This window comes from Tamandua tetradactyla, chromosome 5 (genome assembly GCF_023851605.1).
Source record: "Tamandua tetradactyla isolate mTamTet1 chromosome 5, mTamTet1.pri, whole genome shotgun sequence".
NCBI classification, from domain to species: Eukaryota; Metazoa; Chordata; class Mammalia; order Pilosa; family Myrmecophagidae; genus Tamandua; species Tamandua tetradactyla.
The window spans coordinates 44,040,543-44,061,893 of record NC_135331.1 but is presented as its reverse complement, the minus strand read 5'-3'; the positions used below and the strand labels follow the sequence as shown (position 1 = coordinate 44,061,893).

The 21,351-nt window shown below is 36.3% G+C and overlaps 1 protein-coding gene across 1 annotated transcript in view; it reads right to left on the bottom strand.

The window, feature by feature from the left end:
* Positions 1–772: 772 nt before the first annotated feature.
* SELENOT (selenoprotein T) overlaps positions 773–21,351 on the bottom strand; it is a 28,025-nt gene continuing 7,446 nt past the window's right edge. The window contains exons 2-6 of the mRNA XM_077160773.1: positions 7,006–7,116; positions 6,331–6,457; positions 4,082–4,169; positions 2,103–2,256; positions 773–1,526 (exon numbers count right to left, since the gene is read on the bottom strand). Of these exons, the coding sequence (XP_077016888.1) occupies positions 2,132–2,256; positions 4,082–4,169; positions 6,331–6,457; positions 7,006–7,116 (451 nt within the window). The 3' untranslated portion in view covers positions 773–1,526; positions 2,103–2,131. The remainder of the gene's footprint in view (positions 1,527–2,102; positions 2,257–4,081; positions 4,170–6,330; positions 6,458–7,005; positions 7,117–21,351) is intronic.

Below are 21,351 nucleotides of genomic sequence, written 5' to 3'. Positions count from 1 at the left end.
CAAAGATAACAAAATGTAATCCTAATAATCTTAAAGAACTTTTAGTTTGAATTGTATTGAGTCTTTCCATTACATGAAGAACTTAAGATTAAAAATTTTTACAGTCTTAATTAAAAGGATGATCCATTTAATCAATTTCCTGCAGTGAATTATCAGACTAACTTCCTGTTACCTAGGTATTATAGTATGCTTAGCCTTGAGGCTATTACTATCAGCATCATTATCTGACATTCATTCAACAAATATTCAGTGAATGAATTATAAGGTTCTATGCTAAGTGGAAGGTGGACCCAATGTTGAACTATCTCATAACTTTACCTCAAACCTCTTGACTTCTACTAACAAATCCAGGTCTACATTAGGCTCTACGACACTTCTATTCCTATAAGGAAAGTGAAGTATGGTATGTCTACTGCTATATGACTATTTTTATATGTTGTGTCCTATTTTAGCTAAATTACTCTTATAGTCTTTATCAATTTTAGTTTTTAAAAAGCTGCCTTTTTAGAAACTGATATGATGTGAGACAAGTTAAAGCCTTAGACAAGAGCTCTCCATTCACCTAATATCAAAGTTGTAAAAGAGGTTCAACTGAACTTTCCTCAGTGAGGTAAGTTTCAACTATTCTAGAACTGGAAAGTGAACCTATTATTTGTGTGTGAATCTAAAGTGTAACCCTTACCAAACTATCTGTAAGTCAAAAAAAAAAAAAATTTAGGCAGATGACAGTTAAATATAACGTTAACAGGTATACTACACAATAAATTGAAACTTTTTAATTTAACTTATAGCTGTTTAACTTTTATTTAGTTAAGTATAAAGGCCCAGTTAATCAACTCATTAGATGGGTCAAGGCAAGACACTTGAACTACACGACAGAATTTAAAAAGCGATTGGTCATTTAGTAGTTCTCCTGTAATCACATACACATACACACACATACACACACACACACACACACACACACACACACACTGGTAGAGTACTCTGGATATAGAATTTTCCTCCATAATCTTGTAGAATGCACTGTGCACTGTTCACAATCCGCAATATTTTGTAAACTATATGAATTGGACATGACCAAATTAGAGATGTCTGATAAACTCTTATAAAGTATTTGGGAACTTCAGTTGTATCCCCAAAAAGATAGATTTTAAACTATAAAAAAGAAACATTCATATAAAATCACAACAGATTTAACAGACATCTTTGGAAAAAATCAAATAGTAACTCAATTTTCTACTTTTTCAAATATGACTAAGAAATAAAGTTGCAAGTATTGTTTATATATTTTCAAAACTATTAACTGACTAAATTAAAAAAAAACCTATACAATATTATTATTGCACTCCATGAATGTGCAGAATTCCATAATGAGCCAGCACTGAAAAACTGTCTTGCATTGAGGTTTTCCAAGAGGTACAACGAGCCTGCCAAAAGCATCTGGTCTGTACTAACAGCTTGCTGTCTTCAGTACAGGCCTTCATAATGTCAGTCACGCTGCTCTTGCAAAAATCCCTTAATGTCTGAAAGACACACAGAAAGAGAACATTTTATTTCAAAAATCATTTTCCTAAACTCTTTCAGAAAGTCAACTTATTAATCAGAAAAGAACTATGAATATAATCAGAAAAGAACTATGAATATATCTGCTCGACAAAAATTTAGCAACTGACATGAAATGCGCCTCTTCATGTTCACACATATTTTAGCATATACCTTCCCTTATAAATATTTATCTTGAGCATGTTAAAGATCTACATTCTCTTAGGATTCAATTATTTGAAGGTAATAAAAGGATATATTTATATACACACTTAACATTATATAAACTCTCACCATTTAGGAGTTCACAGTAAAAAAAAAAAAGGTGTTAGAGGCCCAATTATTAAGCATTGAAGATAAAATTATAAATGCAATTTTACTTTAATTGGCAGGCCCAAACCTTCTTGATATACTAATAAATTTTAATGGAGATGACATCCATCTGTTACATCTTAAGTTGGAAACTCAATTGACCTATAATTTCTAGTAACTTGCTGATACTTGATGAGAATTAACTGAAACCTAGACACAGTAATTAATCTTTTTAAACTACTTACAAAAGAGTTCTCAGTGCTGATAGGTGGGGCTATGATCGATGATGAGAGATTGAATCCATGTGCACATTGAGCTTCATTTCATTGTCAAGAATTTGCACAAGCTGTTGCATGGATGGAAGGTGACCAGACTCCAGCTTAGACCATACAGGTACATCTATAAAAATAAATGGTACCCCATCCCCCCAAAAATTTTAAGATAATTCTATAACAGACATTCCATAAATATTATTGAGTGTCTATGTACACAAAAAGGGATACAACAGTGAGCAAAGGGGATAAGTTTCTTGTCCTTATAGAGTTTATATTCAGTTAAAGGAAACAGAAAAAGAACTACACAAATAGAAACAAAACTACAATTATGCTAAGTACTAAGAACTGAAACTAGAAGGTGCTAAAGGTGCTATATGAGAGGCACAACACAAGCCTTGACCCTGACTATTCAGAGAAGTAATCTGCTTTAAATTGAGATCTAAAAGATAAAAAGATCTTTTCTTTCCCTGGGACTCCTGGAAGATCTTAGAGGCAAAGAGAATAAGTAGTGTAAAGGATGGAAAGGAAATCGACACATTAAAAGTAAGAGATGATCAGTGCAGTTGAAATGTAGTAAAGGAGTGGTACAAGGGAGACTGGGGGATGGAACAATTTGACAAACTCTGAAGGGCCAGATGATTAATATTTTAGGTTTTGGAGGACATACAGTCTCTGTTACAGCTACTCAATCCTGTTGGTATAGCCTGGTATAGCCTGAAACATTGTAGCCAGCAATGTTTCAGAAACAAATAAGCATAGCTGTGTCCAAATAAAACTATTACAAAGCGGGCTGTAAAAAATATAGCCCATAGATCATCAGTTGCCAAACCCTAAAACAGACCTTGAAGGGCCTTCTGGTTGTGTTAAAAGTTCTGGTCTTTATCTTGAGAACAAAGCAAAGACCTTTAATGAGTATCTGACAGGCAAGCGACAAGATGAAATCTGCATTTTTAGAAAATCAATTTATTCCTTACAGTACATGTCGGCAAAGTTTTCTGTAAAAGGCCAGATGGTAACTATTTTAGGCTTTTTAGATCAACAGGCAAAATCAAGGATATTACATAGGTATTTATATCAGCAAAAAGAAAACAAATTTCCACAAATTTTTCAGTAACGAAATTCAAAACTTTATTTATGGACATTGAAATTAGAATTTTGTATAATTTTCAAGTGTAACAAAATACTTTTGATTTTTTTTCTAACCATTAAAAATTTTAAAAATAATTCCTAGCTCACAAGCCGTATTTGATAACCAAAGAAAAAAGAAGTAAAGGGGAAGAAGAGAACTGTGGCTTGACTAGAATGGCAACACTGAAGATGAACAGAATTAATTTCTGAGAAATTTAGTTGGTAAAATTGACAAGACTTGCTAATCTGTTAGATATGGGGAGTAAGGAAAGTGATTTTATCCTAGGTTTCTGACATAGGCAACTGGGTAAACAGATGATGGTGCCATTAACTAAATGAAAAATGCTGGGGAGAAGCAAATTAGGGTGGACAGGAATTACAGGAAGTAAAAGTAAGTAAGAGTTTATTTGGGGACAGGTTATGTTAAGATTGCTAGGTAGAGCACGAAGAAGAGAGGTATAGTATGGATCAGTTATACATTCGGGGATCAGCATCACACAATTGTCATTTTAAAGCCATGGCGCTTTATATATACAGGGAGGGAGGGAGGGAGGGGGAGAGAGAGAGAGAGAGAATTTAGCATATGAAGAGGGCCAACTACCCAAGGAATTCTAAAATGTAAAATTCAAAGAGAGGTGAAAGATATTAAGCTCAACTTTCCTAAATTTTTATATCACCTGAAGTTTCAAGCTTCTTTCAAATATACTTCCCCTTTTATATGAACATTAAAGAAGTTTTTTTTTATTATGAAAAGCAGAAAAGCATGATCTCATTATAAAGCATGTAAACTTATCACAAAATGCAAACTACTTGGGACCTACCATTTAAAGTTATCTCAAATGCACCTGTTGACATACACTGGTTCTCAACCATGTTGCTCAAAAAGAAAACCATCATACATGCATAGACCTAAAAGAAAATATAATTAGTACACAAGCAAAGTCATTTTGTCAAAACGTTACAACTGATAAATACAATAAAAAATAGCTCCTAGGATTTCACAGAATCAATACAAAAGTTAGATTCCCCAAACTAGCATAGACTTATGTAACAAACACCCTCTTCAGAAAGCCCCTACCAGAACACTCAATCCCAAACAGCCGATTAAGCCCCAAATGAAGCATACCTAGCCCAATTACAACTGAAGACCTGCTTATACTTAACCCACACCTATAAAACTAACAGGTCCCTGCGCCAATGAACAAAACCTCTATTCTCTGTTTATAAAACTGCCCACAAATTCCCCGACCTCAAAGCTGCTTTCATTTACGCAGGTAAAAGGTTTTCTTGCTGTTACAACAATCTTGGCGTCCTGAATAAAATGCAGTAAACTGCAACTCAACTCCCATGCTGAAGAACCTTGTAATATGCTAAGATACACTGTAATAACCCAAATAAATTAAAGAATACTAGCATAAGTAGAAGGGTTCATGTTACCAATTTTATGATGCATGAATTCACAAAAGACTAGTGATGCAATAATCAGCAACTCCAAGCAGATCTTTCATTGTTATTAATAGTTCAATATTCAATACAACAACCCATCCATGTTTTAAGCAAATCAATTTAAGAAAAAAGTAGGCTAAGCTAGGCTAGGCTAGAGAACACTGGCAAATTAAAGTCATTCATTCATTCACCTTTTGAAGGGAAATCTATACCCTCACAAAAGAAACTAGAAGTTCTTTTTAAAGAAAGGTTTTAATTTAACAAAATCACCAGACTAGGGTGGGCCACAGTGGCTCAGCAGGCAGAGTTCTTGCCTGCCATGTCAGAAACCCAGGTTCGATTCTGAGTGCCTGCCCATACAAAAAAAAAAAAAAAATCACCAGACTAAAGATATGTAGTAAGGACCTCAATCTATAGCAATCTATTTTAGAAAAATAAGTCAAAATGCTCATAGCAGATGAGAAAGAGGTTTCCCACTGCTCCGCTTGAGCTGGGTGGGCTTTAAGTTCCTAAAAGCATTTGGGAACATAATTCTAGAAAGTTCTTATATTTACATTGTTTCTTTCAGACAATTTGTCAAACACAGGCAATTATCACGAAAGCTAGTTTTCAAAGTACATTCCTATTCTACAGAAGATTAACAATGGTATATATATGGAAGTTAAATGCACTTAAGATAATTTGGTATCAATAGAATTAATAAATATAGCACAAAACATGAACAATAAGTGTTCAACTTCCAATTATTAACATTTTGTTAATAACAGGATACACACTTCAATCAGAGATAGCACCTGAGGATGTTTATGTTAAGAAGTCTTGCCAATTACTGGGAATAAGTGGTTTCCTAAGAAAAAGAACTAATACTAGGTAAGAAGTCTCAACCTAGAACAAGACCAGACAGAAAACAGCAAAGAGACTACTTAACAGAAGGAAACATAAGCAATCACATCAAGAGACATGAGCCCAATTCTCATAAGAGAACAGCAGACCCTGCAGAAAAGATCATTTGAAGCAAGACAGATGAAAATAAGAGAGATTTAAAAAGGAATGTATGATGCAGCAATAACCCACAAATGTAAAATGAAATCACCCAAGATTCTTAAGTACATTTATATTGATTTTTTTAGATAATTTGCCAAGCTCCAAGAATAGAAGAATCAAAGGTCAAGTAAATATAATAATAATAATAATAATAATGAGAGAGTAATATTGGCAAAAACAAATCACTGGAAACCCCCTTAAATGTGAATAAGCCCACTAATACCAAAGTTAATTAGTATAAAAGGCCTACATTACATATATATTATGTCTTGCTAGATATAATTTGATCTAAGTTATATAATCAAAATTAGGTGATAAATTACTTTGTATGCAGATTCTACTTAAATACCACCCACCACCAATAATAAAAAGAAAAAACCTAATCATTTGTAATATAAAGAAAGAAATTGAAGACCAAGGAGGTTAAGTGACTTGCCCCAAGATTTGAAGTAGTTTAGAAGGTGAAGTAACAGATATAAACAGGTGAATCAGTAGCAAGTACTTCAAAAGCAAATATATTAAAATATTTTCAATGACAAGCCTAAAAACCTATAGCTACCAAAGCTATTAAATCACATACCTTATTTTCCTGGCCCCACTGCCAGATGCTAGGAGCTTGCATGCCAAAGAAAGCAAAAGGATCCTTGCCGACAATTATTAAGCCTATTAATACTAGTTTGAAGACTGACAGGAAAGATGCTATGTGTCTAGCAAAAGAAAAGAAATCAATTCATCAGAAGTCACAATTTTTCATCCACTTCAAGATGCAAATTCAAATACATACGTATAGACATTTTCCAGTACACAAATCTTAAAATTACTAATTATAACTAGAAAAAAAGTAACTTAAGTTTACTTTGCAATTTTAAAAAATACAAAATATTTTATATTATTTAAATCAGTAAAAAAATTACAACATTATATAGGACTAGCCTGTAAAAATACTATTATTTTAATAAATTAGTATATTGACTTTCCTAAAGATTTGGGAGTCCTCAGTCTATCTCCACAATAAAAAGCCATAGCCATTTTTAGAAGGGCTGCCACCTCTAAAATGACCTTCTCCTCTTTACTTCACAAGTTGGCTTTTATATTTGGGTCAAATAAATTTGCCACTTAAAAAGAAGTATTCTCTATATATTATTATAACCAATGAAGTATTTTTAATAACCAAGAAAAGTTCATTGAATCAATTCACAAAAGTTTATGAAGTTAAATAATTTATTCTCCTTTTAAATTATTGGAATTTACTTACCTATATATTGGTTGAGGGAGGTAATTTTCTCCTTCAATGCGGATGTCTGGGTACCGCTGGCTAATAACCCGCATGTACTCCTCAAACACCCGCCTATAACCTCAGGAAACACTGCAGAAAAATAAGTATTTCCATGAAGTGTTTTAGAACACAACTACATTATATTATTAGTTATAGCTAACAAAACCTAAAAATTATTACCAATATTAAAAATAATTGTTTCTTAATCTCACTTCCAGGTATATATCCAAAAGAACTGAAAGCAAGGTCTTGAACAGGATTTGCAAATTTCTGTTCCTAGTGGCATTATTCACAATAGTGAAAAGATGGAAGTAACTCAAGTATCCACCAACCAATGGATGGATAAACAAAATGTGGTATATTCATTTACCAGAATATTATCCAGCCATCAAAGGAGTGACATTCTGATACATGTGACATAGATAAACCTTGAAAACATCATGTTGAATGAAATAAGCCAGACACAAAAAAAGGACAAATATTGTATGATCTCACCGATATGAAAGGAACAAGCAAATTCATGGAGTCAGAAACTACAAGTCACTAGGGTTGAGGTGGGTTAGGGAATTGGGAATTAATACTGCATTGATACAGAGTTTCTGTGTGGGGTGATGGAAGAGTTTTGCTAATGCATGTTGGTAACAACACTGTGAATATTATTAACAGCACTGAATTGTAAATTTGAATGCTGTCAAAGGGGAAATTTCTAGGTTGTTCACGTTATTAGAATAAAAATTTTAAATAAAGATATAGTACTGTACAACACAGTGAACCCTAATGTAAACTATGGATTACAGCTAATAGTATAATAATAATATTGTTTCATCAATTCTAACAAAGTTACCACACTAATATAAAGGGTTAATAATAGGGAAAACTGTGTGTGAAGGGAGAGAGTATAAGGGAACTCAGTCTTTCCTGCATGATTTTTCTGTAAAACTATGACTTCTCAAATAAAAAAAAAAATAAGCAAACGTTTCAAGATCATCCACAAATAATGACTGAAGATGGATGATGGGGTACAATTATGGCTTTATACAAGTTTAAAATTTCACATATATAATTTAACTATCATTCAAGTAAATGCTTCCACTAAGCATAAAGCCTTACATAATAATAATAAAAAAATACATAAAGCTTTATAGATTTGCATTACTGTTGGTCTATGGCAATTGCTCACAGATGTTCGCTCAATTACAATAAGAGAACTTAGATTAAATAACTCTTAGATTTCTTCTGATTCTAAAACTTGGTTCTACTTTGCGTAAGAAAACAAAAATAGGGAAGATAATTTTTAGCAATATGACAGAAAATCCATATCATTACTCCAGAAAGTTAAGTCAATAACAGGTAACCTCTCTTTCACTGGAAAAAAGTCTCTGTATGACTGACCTGCAGATATATATTGTCCTAGCAAGAAAAGGGAAATAATGCCACCAGAGCACAAACAGACAGATAAAAGGTGATCCGAATATATCAAGAGAAGAGTTTACAAATTCAGATAAGTTCCTTAAGCACAACAAGTGCTAATGGGCAAATACATAACCATAAAACAATGAGGTACTGATTAGTGGGGGTGGTCATTAAGTAAGTTATAGTAAAACCTGAGGTCCCAGCTTTGTTGGTCACACTGAAATCTGTGGTTATCAAGGAAAAAATAATATCAACCACCAGTTTATATCTGAGAAGGTAAAACGATGCAAATATTAGCAGAACTCAATTTAAGAAAACCCACTTTAAAAAAGGAGGGAGATCCACCAGTTTTCCTTTATAGTTAATATGTTCTATATTTAGAATAATGAAATGTTACCAAAAGATTAAGTACCTGAAAAGTATGAATTTTTTTGCAATGTGAGACAAACATCTGTAGTTATATACTTAAGAACTTACAAACCTCCATATACCTTATTTTTACCTAACTTTCACCTTACCCAATATTTGAGACATTCAAGCAGGCCAAATTTACATTCAAAATGATCAGAGATGAAAAGTACACCCATCTCTTGTATACCTGTTATATGGGATGCCAGAGCGAACAAACTCTCAGAGACAATCTCTCTGGTCCAATTTTCTGAAAGGTAGTCTCAAATGTTCACTAAGTTCTCTATGAGAAATATTATTATTATTGCTGTATTATTTATTCTTTCTGGTGATCATGTTCAACATTTTTCTGAGTTCACATGTCTAATTTTATGATTTTCAATTTACAGGAAAGTTGAAAGAATAATATAAACTATAAACTCTTCACCTAGAGTCATCAAGTATTAGTATTTGGCCACAATTATTTTCCCTGTAAGAAATTTAATTTTGTTTTGAAAATATAAAAAATAATCCAGATCTATATGCCTATCATTCTTAAAACCAAGAAATACAGATTTCAATGCCCAAGTGTGCATTTGCATTTATAATGCAGCTGATGATCTAAAATGATAGTATCTAATTTTTAATGCTATATTTTGAGAACTGGAGAGCATAAATTAATATGGATGAAACAACTTTTTTTAAAGATGAAGCAACAAAATGAAGCCAGAGATTCACGTGACTTTTCTCAGTTATACATTCATCTATTATTTATTCATTCACCCAGTCAAATATTTCTTGAATATCTACTACATATCAAAGACTATATATTAAGCAGACATAGTCCCTGCTCTTAGTGCCAGGGCTGAGACTAGAACACAGACTTGGTAATTCATGATCCTAGGTCATTTATTTCAATTAGGCCCCAAAGAGAACAGCTATAGCTCGCCATCACAAATCCCTTCCTGTGTCCAAATAACATGTCTCCTTTGCTTATGATACCACAACCCTATATGTACAGTTGGCTTCCTGGTGGCAGAGCTCTCGGAGATTCTTGGTACAAAAGTACCTTCATGAATTAGCTCTTCCCTCTGGGAGAACTAAGCCTGTGAATCACAAGATGTTCCTCACATTTGCTTCAGGAGTTCAATTCTTCAAGTGGTGAAGAGAAGGCCTAGGAGGCCAAGCTGGATAAGTGTGTCTATGTGTGTGCAACACCATTGGTGAGATTCCTCCTAGTCACCCACCTCTGGCTATTTTGCTTGAAAGCCTGAATCTACCAATGGTTCTTCCCATTCCAACTCTTCAAATCATCTCAGACCTTTGCGCCTAACTCCAAATGGACTCAGCTTGTAATCTCACAGTCCAAAAAAGACTGTATAAGGGTACTCTTTTTTATTTTTGAAAAATTAAGCGGTTTACAAGGCAACCACAATATATTTTTAAGATAGGTTTACTTATACATTTCTCATTCCCCCATATTTGCCTCCAAACTTGTGAAGAAAAACCAAGGAATTTTTTCCTGTATAAGTTGCCCTCCCCAAACACCTTGTCTATTTTGAAACAGCAATTACTACTGCCAACAGATGCTTTTAAAAGTGAAACATGCCCGGTGTTTATGGAAGTGGACAAAATGTCACATTAAAGGCAAACATGGTAAAGAGCTAGTAATCGTTCCATCTCTGTACCACATCCAGCTATTTCAAGTTATTCCACTCTTTCTAGAACAATGAGTAAAACTATCAGACTCCCAGGGTACCTCTGACAAATAAACATGTTAAAAATATAATTCAGCAGCTACCTGTTGTCCATACCTCCGGACTAAAGGTACTTAAAGCAGTAAACCCAAACTTTGAAAAGAAATTTTAAATGTAAATATCAGGTCCCAATCACTTAAAAAATCCCTTTCTGGTAAGACAGCAATACCTTATTTTTCGTACCAAACAGTACTTTTCTACAACATCTATGTCTAATGAATAGAAAGGAAATTTGTGAAATACAGAAAAAAAAAAACCGCTTGTCCATTTAAGTATTTTAAATAGATTCTGTGCATTTTTAAGTTCATCATATGTTCAAAGTCTCTCAATTTTTGTGCCATCCATCCCACTTCTCCGTTCTTTCTGCTAAATCTGCCACTAACTGTAGTCAAATGCCTACTTATATCAAAGGCCAAACTGTCACATCCTCTTTATTAAAAGATAGCCCACAACAGATAATTTGAGAGTGCAGGAAGAGTCGCGTCCAGCCGTTTATAAGGCAGCCGCGACGGACTGAAGATGGGGATGGTGGTCATAGCTCTGTTCCTCTTCCAGAGCAACTACTAGGTGACCAGAAACGGTGCAGAACAGCTCCCGGGGCCACAGCAGGGACCGGACACACAGCATACCCCAGTCTGGAATGGCTGTACCGGCTGCGAGACTCCGCTGTGGTGAGCTCCCCAAGCGGCGCGCGCTTCCCTGGGCTGCAGCGGCTGGCTGCCGGTGCCCCTCCCTCCCTCATTCCCGGACTGGCTGAGAGTCTGAGAGAGGCAAGTTTCCCAAGCCGCGGCGGCCGGCATCCCTCTGTCGCGGGCGGCTTCCCAGACCGGCTACAAGTCTTGGATCAGCGAGTTCCCCAAGCTGCGGCGACCGGCACCCCTCCCCCACAGGTTGCTTCCCAGACCGGCGGCGAGTCTCGGATCAGCGAGTTCCCCAAGCCGCGGCGGCCGGCAGCCAGCACCCCTCTCCAACAGGTGGCTTCCCAGAGGGAGAGGAGGGAGTTTCCGACAGTGACAGGGACTGGGTCCAACCAAACACCAATAGTGGCATTAATAAAGGAGCCACAACATCATTTGCTGGTGGGACCCACAGACAGACAAGCGCCACATAAGGGGCAGGATAAAAAAAACAGAGCCCAGAGACTTCACAGGAAAGTCTTTCAACCTGTTGGGTCTCACACTCAGGGAAATCTGATTAAATGTCCAGACGCCAGCAAAAAATAACAAATCACACCAGGAAAACTGAAGATATGGCACGGTCAAAGGAACAAACCAATAGTTCAAATGAGATACAGGAGCTGAGACAACTAATTCTGAATATACGAACAGAAATGGAAAACCTCTTCAAAAACCAAATCAATAAATTGAGGGAGGACATGAAGAAGGCAAGGGATGAACAAAAAAGAAGAAATGGAAAGTCTGAAAAAAACAAATCACAGAACTTATGGGAATGAAAGATACAGTAGAAGAGATGAAAAAAACAATGGATACCTACAATGGTAGATTTCAAGAGACAGAGGTTAGAATTAGTGAACTGGCAGACGGAACATCCGAAATCCAAAAAGAAACAGAAACAATAGGGAAAAGAATGGAAAAATTTGAGCAGGGGCTCAGGGACTTAAATAATATGAAGCACACAAATATACGTGTTGTGGGTGTCCCAGAAGGAGAAGAGAAGGGAAAAGGAGGAGAAAAACTAATGGAAGAAATTATCACTGAAAATTTCCCAACTCTCATGAAAGACCTAAAATTACAGATCCAAGAAGTGCAGCACACCCCGAAGAGAATAGATCCAAATAGGAGTCCTCCAAGACACTTACTAGTTAGAATGTCAGAGGTCAAAGAGAAAGAGAGGATCTTGAAAGCAGCAAGAGAAAAACAATCCATCACATACAAGGGAAACCCAATAAGACTATGTGTAGCAGAAACCATGGAGGCAAGAAGACAGTGGGATGATATATTTAAATTACTAAAAGAGAAAAACTGCCAACCAAGAATTCTATATCCAGCAAAACTGTCCCTCAAAAAAAAGGGAGAAATTAAAACATTTTCAGACAAAAAAATCACTGAGAGAATTTGTGACCAAGAGACCAGCTCTGCAAGAAATACTAAAGGGAGCACTAGAGTCAGATACGAAAAGACAGAAGAGAGAGGTGTGGAGAAGACTGTAGAAAGAAGGAAAATTAGATATGATATATATAATACAAAAGACAAAATGGTAGAGGAAAGTATTACCCAAACAGTAATAACACTAAATGTTAATGGACTGAATTCCCCAATCAAAAGACATAGACTGGCAGAATGGATTAAAAACAGGATCCTTCTATATGCTGTCTACAGGAAACACATCTTAGATCCAAAGATAAACATAGGTTGAAAGTGAAAGGTTGGGAAAAGATATTTCATGCAAATAACAACCAGAAAAGAGCAGGAGTAGCTATACTAATATTCAACAAATTAGACTTCAAATGTAAAACAGTTAAAAGAGACAAAGAGGGACACTTTATACTAATAAAAGGAACAGTTAAACAAGAAGACATAACAATCATAAATATTTACGCACCGAATCAGAATGCCCCAAAATACGTGAGGAATACACTACAAATACTGAAAAGGGAAATAGACACATCTACCATAATAGTTGGAGACTTCAATTCCCCACTCTCATCAATGGACAGAAATCTAGACAGAGGATAAATAAAGAAACTGAGAATTTGAATATTACAATAAATGAGCTAGACTTAACAGACATTTATAGGACATTACACCCCACAACAGCAGGATACACCTTTTCTCAAGTGCTCATGGATCATTCTCAAAGACAGAGCATATGCTGGGTCACAAAGCAAGTCTCAACAAATTTAAAAAGATTGAAATCATACACAACACTTTCTCGGATCATAAAGGAATGAAGTTGGAAATCAATAATAGGCATGAGTGCCAGAAAATTCACAAATACGTGGAGGCTCAACAACACACTCTTAAATAACCGGTGGGTCAAGGAAGAAATTACAAGAGAAATTAGTAAATATCTCGAGGTGAATGAAAATGAAAACACAACATAGCAAAACCTATGGGATGTAGCAAAGGCAGTGCTAAGAGGGAAATTTATTGCCCTAAATGCCTATATCAAAAAAGAGGAAAAGGTTAAAAATTCGGGAATTAACTGCCCACTTGGAAGAACTGGAGAAAGAACAGCAAACTAACCCCAAAGCCAGCAAAAGGAAAGAAATAACAAAGATTAGAGCAGAAATAAATGAAAATAATAGAGAAAATCAATAAGACCAGAAGTTGGTTCTATGAGAAAATCAACAAGATTGATGGGCCCTTAGCAAGTCTGACAAAAACAAGAAGAGAGAGGACGCAAATAAATAGGATCAGAAATGAAAGAGGAGACATAACCACTGACCTCACAGAAATAGAGGAGGTAATAACAGGATACTATGAACAACTTTATGCTAACAAATACAACAATGTAGATGAAATGGACAAGTTCCTAGAAAGGCATGAACAACCAACTTTGACCCAAGAAGAAATAGATGACCTCAACAAACCAATCACAAGTAAAGAAATTGAATCAGTCATTCAAAAGCTTCCCAAAAACAAAAATCCAGGACCACACGGACTCACATGTGAATTCTACCAAACATTTCAGAAAGAATTAGTACCAACCCTGCTCAAACTCTTCAAAAAAATTGAAGTGGAGGGAAAGCTACCTAATTCATTCTATGAAGCCAACATCACCCTCATACCAAAACCAGGCAAAGATATTACAAAAAAAGAAAACTACAGACCAATCTCTCTAATGAATATAGATGCAAAAATCCTCAACAAAATTCTAGCAAATCGAATCCAGCAACACATTAAAAGAATTATACATCATGACCAAGTAGGATTCATCCCAGGTATGCAAGGATGGTTCAACATAAGAAAATCAATTAATGTAATACACCATATCAACAAATCAAAGCAGAAAAATCACATGATCATCTCAATTGATGCAGAGAAGGCATTTGACAAGATTCAACATCCTTTCCTGTTGAAAACACTTCAAAGGATAAGAATACAAGGGAACCTCCTTAAAATGATAGAGGGAATATATGAAAAACCCACAGCTAATATCATCCTGAATGGGGAAAAATTGAAAACTTTCCCCCTAAGATCAGGAACAAGACAAGGATGTCCATTATCACCACTATTATTCAACATCGTGTTGGAGGCTCTAGCCAGAGCAATTAAACAAGAAAAAGAAATACAAGGCATCAAAATTGGAAAGGAAGAAGTAAAACTATCACTGTTTGCAGACGATATGATAGTATACGTCGAAAACCCTGAAAAATCCACAGCAAAACTACTAGAGCTAATAAATGAGTACAGCAAAGTAGCAGGTTACAAGATCAACATTCAAAAATCTGTAGTGTTTCTATACACTAGCAATGAATAAGCTGAGGGGGAAATCAAGAAACAAATTCCATTTACAATTGCAACTAAAAGAATAAAATACTTAGGAATAAATTTAACTAAAGAGATAAAAGGTAACCCACAAAACCTCAGATATTTACTGTTATGAAAAAAAGGAGCTAAACCTATCTTTAGAGAAAGATCAATGAAGTATATTTTACTGAGAATAATATACATGTGAAAAGAGAAAGAGAGAAGCTTCTCAGGCTTTCCAGTTTCCCATTTCAGCCCTTCCTGAGGTCATGCCACATTCCTGACTTTGGGTTCATGACTATCCATTTAATAATTTTTTAATGTATTTCCAGTTTTGTTTAAACCAGTTCAACTGAGTTTTTGCTACTAGCATCCCAGGAATTTCGATATTTCCACAACCTTCTACCAAGAAAATTGGGAAGATATTTTTCTAAATACTATGGTTTCTAATTGTATTCATTAATAGTCAATGCTAGCAGCTAACTGATCATTGAAATCAGACTATTACACTTTTAGATGTAATTTTAATTTATTTCTCCTTGTTCTGTTTTAGATGAAGAAAAATGTCTGACTGTTGAATCACCTACTCGAAGTGTTTTAAGCAATGAACTGTGAACAAGGTGCTCTTTAAACCACATAAAAATAAGATTCAGGGAGCAAATTAATCTGGTAAACAACAAAAAAAAGCAAACAGAAGTGCTTAGATTAGATGAAGATGAAGATCAACTATCTGAATGGAACTTGCACACTTTGTGTGCAAAACTAAAGAGGTAGCAGCCTATCAGGTTAAAAGAGTATATTATATGAAATCAGATGATTTCCTTTCCTGCTGCCTCACTCTTATTAGAGATTATAAACACATAAACACACACAAAAGCCTACAGTACTTTCTAAGCGAATTCAGTGCATTGGTTTATTATTCCAATGTCACCTGCAATCAGTCTACAACCAACAGGTAAAAGTACAAGGCAAACCAGAAAGCAGTAAGCCAAGCAGCCAAAAGACCTTCGCAGTTTGGACAGTTATCATAGTCTCTCTAACAACTTATAGAAATGCATTGAAGGTAAATTTTATGGTATGTGAATTATACCTCAAAAAATGTACTGAAAAGATAACTGAAACACTAATAAAAATATGTATTAGGTAAAGTATTTGACAAGAGACAAAATTCCTTCAAATGCAGATACCATTTAAAAATGTTAAAAACAACTTTTAAAATGTCTTTATTTAATGCCTACAGATTACATAAATTTGTTAATCAAAAAAATGCTTCCCATAGTAAAGGGATAAAAATTCCTTCCCCAGGAAGAATTGAGAAACCTGAAGACATTTATAAATTGTTGGTGTTTAACAGTCTGCAGCAAAAGGTTTCCTGAAAAGTTATGCCAGAAGTTGGTGACCTCAAAAAATAAGAGACAAAGAAAGAAAATAAAAATAATCACTAATCAAATATCGAATATATCAAAACTTTGAGTGAGTGAGAATAATACTTTGTGAATCACTTCAGGAACAAGCATCCTCAGAAGAAATAATAAAGGCAAAAATTAAGGACAAATACCATAGGCTGCCTGCAAACCACCACCAGAAGCCAGGAAAGAGACAGAGAACAGCTTCCACCCCACAAACTTTAAAGGAAGAATGGCCTTGCTAACATCTTGAGTTAAGACTTCTAGCCTCTAGAACGGTGAGACAATAAATGCCCATTATTTAAGCCATTTGGTATGTGGAACTTTGTTATGGCAGCTCTGGGAAATGATGATAGTGGGAGATGGGGAGGATACAAGCTTGCACACCCTTTCTTCCCATATCCAGGAAGTATGGGAGTCAAAGGAATATGAGTCTAGGGTCAGGCAGACCTGGATCTGAACTCTGGTCTGGTTCCTTCTAGTTGGGTGAGTCTGGGCAAGCTGTCTTACTCCTCTAAGCCTCTGTTTCCTCATGCGTAAAATGTGCACAAAACCTAGGTTTCAGGGTTCTTATGAAGAATAAATGAGTATGTTGGAACTGGATCTAGAACAGTATCTGATACATGGTAGACTCTTAATAATGTAAGATTTTCTGTTTTCCCAGTAAAAGGCTACACCAGGAGGTTACACTGGTGGGAAGGGATAGCTTTGCCCCGAGGGAGACAGAAGTAAGAAAGTAGCCTAGAGACAAAGGATGAAATGTAAAAAAAATGATGTTTGGTGTCACATGAACGGTCTATATGCATTTAAGAGAATCGTTTGAATTATATATCATTCTTTATTTGGGGGAGCATGGGCAAGCACCAGGAATTGAACCCGGGTCTCCAGCATGGCAGGCAAAAACTCTTGCCTGCTGAGCCACCATGGCCTGCCCTATGTTATTCTTTTATATGCCTTAAATATTTCTGAGTCTATACCTTTACTCACACTGTGCCACTTCTAAAATATAGTCCAATTTCTTGTCATTTAATTCTTATCTCTAGGGTCCCGCCAAAAGGAATGCCTCCTTTCAAATTCCCCTAACACATACTAAAACATATTAGTATATTTCTTACAAAAATTATTTATTACTATTTCAGTGTCTTATCTACTGGCTAGTTGTTCTCCTATATCTGTCAAATACTTAAAAAGGTTCATCTTGATTCCTCTAACTTCTCTTAGTATTCTTCCTAGGTGAACTAACCATGAGGAAGAAAACCTAGATTCTAGTTCTGGCTCTGCCATTAAATATATATACCTGTAAAACCTTAGACAAGTTACTGAATCTTTTGAGTCTGCTTCTTATATACCTACGCATATTAATAAAATCCTTTCTAGTTCTAAACTCTATAGTCTTCTCTTCTCCCTAATATTCTCTATTAAGAAATAAACAAACAAAAATTTGTACTTTGGGTAGCACATTACCTAATTTAACTTGTATGGTCAGTTTACTTGAATACCATAATTACATGGAATCTCGAATAGGCTGTGAGATCTTGCTGGTTTGTATAGGTTACTGTGATGTCCCAATATATCCCAAAGTAATTTGGGCAGAGAATAAAAAAGTATTTGCAAAGTCCTGTTAGGAAACTGGGGAATTTCTGATGTTCTCCCAAGCTGTGGGGACAACCAATTCAATCTCGGGGCGTGCCCCCATGAAGCTTATTAAGGTGCATTCCACTCCAGGGTCTACTAAGGCCAAAATCTTATATTCATTAATGGGAAACCAACAGATAGTTCTATATATGGCCTCCAATCACCAGGGTCCTTACATACTGTTCTCATTTGCAGATCTTACTGTGCTAGGGAGAAGAGGGCCTCCTAGGCCCCCTCAGCCACTGAAGTGGAGGGCTCTTTACATGGTGTCAGCCGCGTCTTTCAGCCAGAATACATGTCTTCCTCTAGAGACCTGGTTTTGAACTTAGTAAACCTCTGCTCCTGGAGCAGCTTGCTTCACAGTCTAACTAATATTGCATTTGGCTGCCCAACAATACCCTCATTTTCAGTTCCCGGAGCTGTTACATTCGCCCACATCTGCCTGTGCAACACCCAGTTCAGACCACCATATCCCCTTGGGATGTGACGCATAGCTCTGACCCCAGCACCCCTCTGCCTTAGGCAATCTCTCTCTCTCCCAAGTGTGCAACCATTTGGGCAGACTGTAAGATGGGCTGTCCTGTATGTACGCTGAAAGTGGGCATCAAAGTTCCATACCATTGATTTGAAGCAGTATGCAGAATTGTCTTATTAATTTCTGTGGTGAAAGTTACACTATGTGGTCCAATGGTGATCGCCGTGTAAACTGCATGTTTATCCCTATCCACCCTTAATACATATTGTAGTTCATCGATATAGTTCCAATGGGGGGTTCAAAGAGGCAAATCCTCCTCACTGGGCCACACTTTGCACAGAAATATGAGCCAATTAAGTAGAGCTAATTTGTTTTCATGGGGGGGGGAGCTAGTGAATACATGTGTTGACGCAGAGAAGGATGGGTGGTGAGAGAGGACAATTTATTATCTTATGCCCTGACAGCAGTATACTGTCTACATTCATGTCCCACAACTGAAGTTGCCAATGTGATAAAAGTTCTTTAGGTTTTTGCCTATAATGAGTTCCAATCTCTTGCAATTCAGAGGTGGCAAAATCTCTCACTGTAACATGTATTTTTCGCTTGGTGGGCACGGGTAGGGCTGCATCAGTGGTGTCATCCCCACCTGTGTGGGGGCCCAGTTGGGCTGGGACATACTCTTATTTAATCTTACATTGGATCAGAGGGCGAACAAATTTATACCTTCATCCTTCTTCTCCCGGTCAGATGGGATCCTCGTCATCTGAAGAAAAATCCACTGGGTCCCAGACTTTGGGATCCCAATCAGAGGATGTTAGAATATGTCCTAATTGAACCTTAGGTAACTTACACTCCCTTACCCTAGTGTAATGGCATGCTAATATTTTCAAATTCTCATCTACCCAGTGTAGCCTCTCATTTAAAGTGTCTTTCAATTCTACTTGGGCTACTTGCATATCCCTCTATTTTATGCAGCAAACTGCTGCTTTCGCAGTCAAGGTCTCTTCTGCAGCTGATTACACGGTCCCCAAAGAAGCCAAGCTACAGCTGTGACAGACTGCTCGCTTTCCTTTTTCTTATGAAATCCCAAGTGTCCTGCGGCCTATGGCAGGAGGGTTAATAGTCCAGCCAGGAAGTTAAAAGTATCACCATACTCCCTCGGTGGTCCCATTTGTCTCGGAAGGTACCAACCACTCCCTACATGGATGTTGGAGGCCATCCCGGGAATCGCCCTGGGAAGTCTCCCTTCCCAGTACCCATGTCTTTTACAGCTGGTAGCTTTTTGGTCTCCTGCCTGGCTCACCAAATGTTCCAACCCAATTCAACCCCAAGACCAAAGAACATGTCAGGCAGAATATTACCCATGAGTTTTAATTAGGGATTACTAAGAGGAGGAAAATCTTTCCAATGCTGGTTGGGATATGAAGGCCAGCACTCTGTGCCAAAAAAAAACAGAAGGGGTGTGCCAAAGGCCTATAAAGTTTAACAGAGTCCTGCAAGATTTGGTTACAATGGGGTTTTGGCAGACTCTCGTGAGATTTGGTTCAGCAGGGTCTCACAAGAGATGGCTACCAACAGTAATTGGGGGGAGGGGTTTACAGCGATCTTTAACATCTGTCCCTGGTCTGAAAACAGAGGAGGGGACACGGTCCTGGCCTTGGATCCTTACAAAACTACTTTAAGATTATTAAAAGTTATCACTAAGCAATGCCTTCCACGCATTATTTTCTAATGTAACACAGAAGCATGCTACAGCAATGATGTAAGATTTAAACTTGTATCCCTGCTAATTCTGCTTTCAAAGACTTGTAAAACTTCAAGCTTCTTGACACTGCAACTCAAAGAAGAATGAAAAATAATGAAAGTGAACGCTATTCAGAACTTTAACTTTGGTCCTGAAAAATAGATGAACTGAGTTTTTCTGATTGTTTGGCAGGGTGGACGTGAGGGGCTGAGGAGGGAGACAGTCTCCCTCAGGAAGAAGCAGAGGATTCTGTCTAGCCAAAACAAAAAAATATCCTATTGAGAAAGAAAAAGTACCCTTTAAAAAATCCACTTTAGACTGTGTGACTGTGAAAATCTTGTGTCTGATGCTCCTTTTATCTATGATATGGAAAGACGAGTAAAAAATATGGATAAGAAATAAATAATAGGGGAACAAAGGTTAAAATTAATTGAGTAGATTGAAATACAAGTAGTCAATGAAAGGGACTGGTAAGGTATATGGCATGTATGAGTTTTTTTTCTTTTTTCTTTCTTTTGCTGGAGAGATTCAAATGTTCAAAAAAATGATCATGGTGATGAATGCACAATTATGTGATGATTTTGTGAGCCACTGATTGTAACCACGTCAAAATGCTGGTATGTCAAGAATGCTGGTATGTCAATGTTTGCATGTTTGTTCGTTGTTTATAATAAAAATATATTTTTTAAAATCCACTTTAGAAACAAAGGACTTAAATAGACCTACCACTCTTAATTTTTGTTTTACTTCTGACTTACCCAATAGGAAAAAAAGATTAAGATTTATCTAATTCCTCTGTATCAGATGTATGTTATTTAATTCCTAAGACAAATCTATGAAATTTCATCATCATCACTCTGCAGATGAGAAAACTGAGACCTGAGAGGTTAACTTGTTTACGGTCATATAACTAGTAAGTGGCAGAGCTAATATTGGAACCCACATTAAATGACACTCTAAGGTCCAATTCTCTTTATGAAAGAGAAAAGATCTTCATATTAGAAAGAATGATCAGCATTAAAAGAAAATTGTGGCTCATGACACAAAGAGCACTAAACAGCAGTCAGGAATCAGT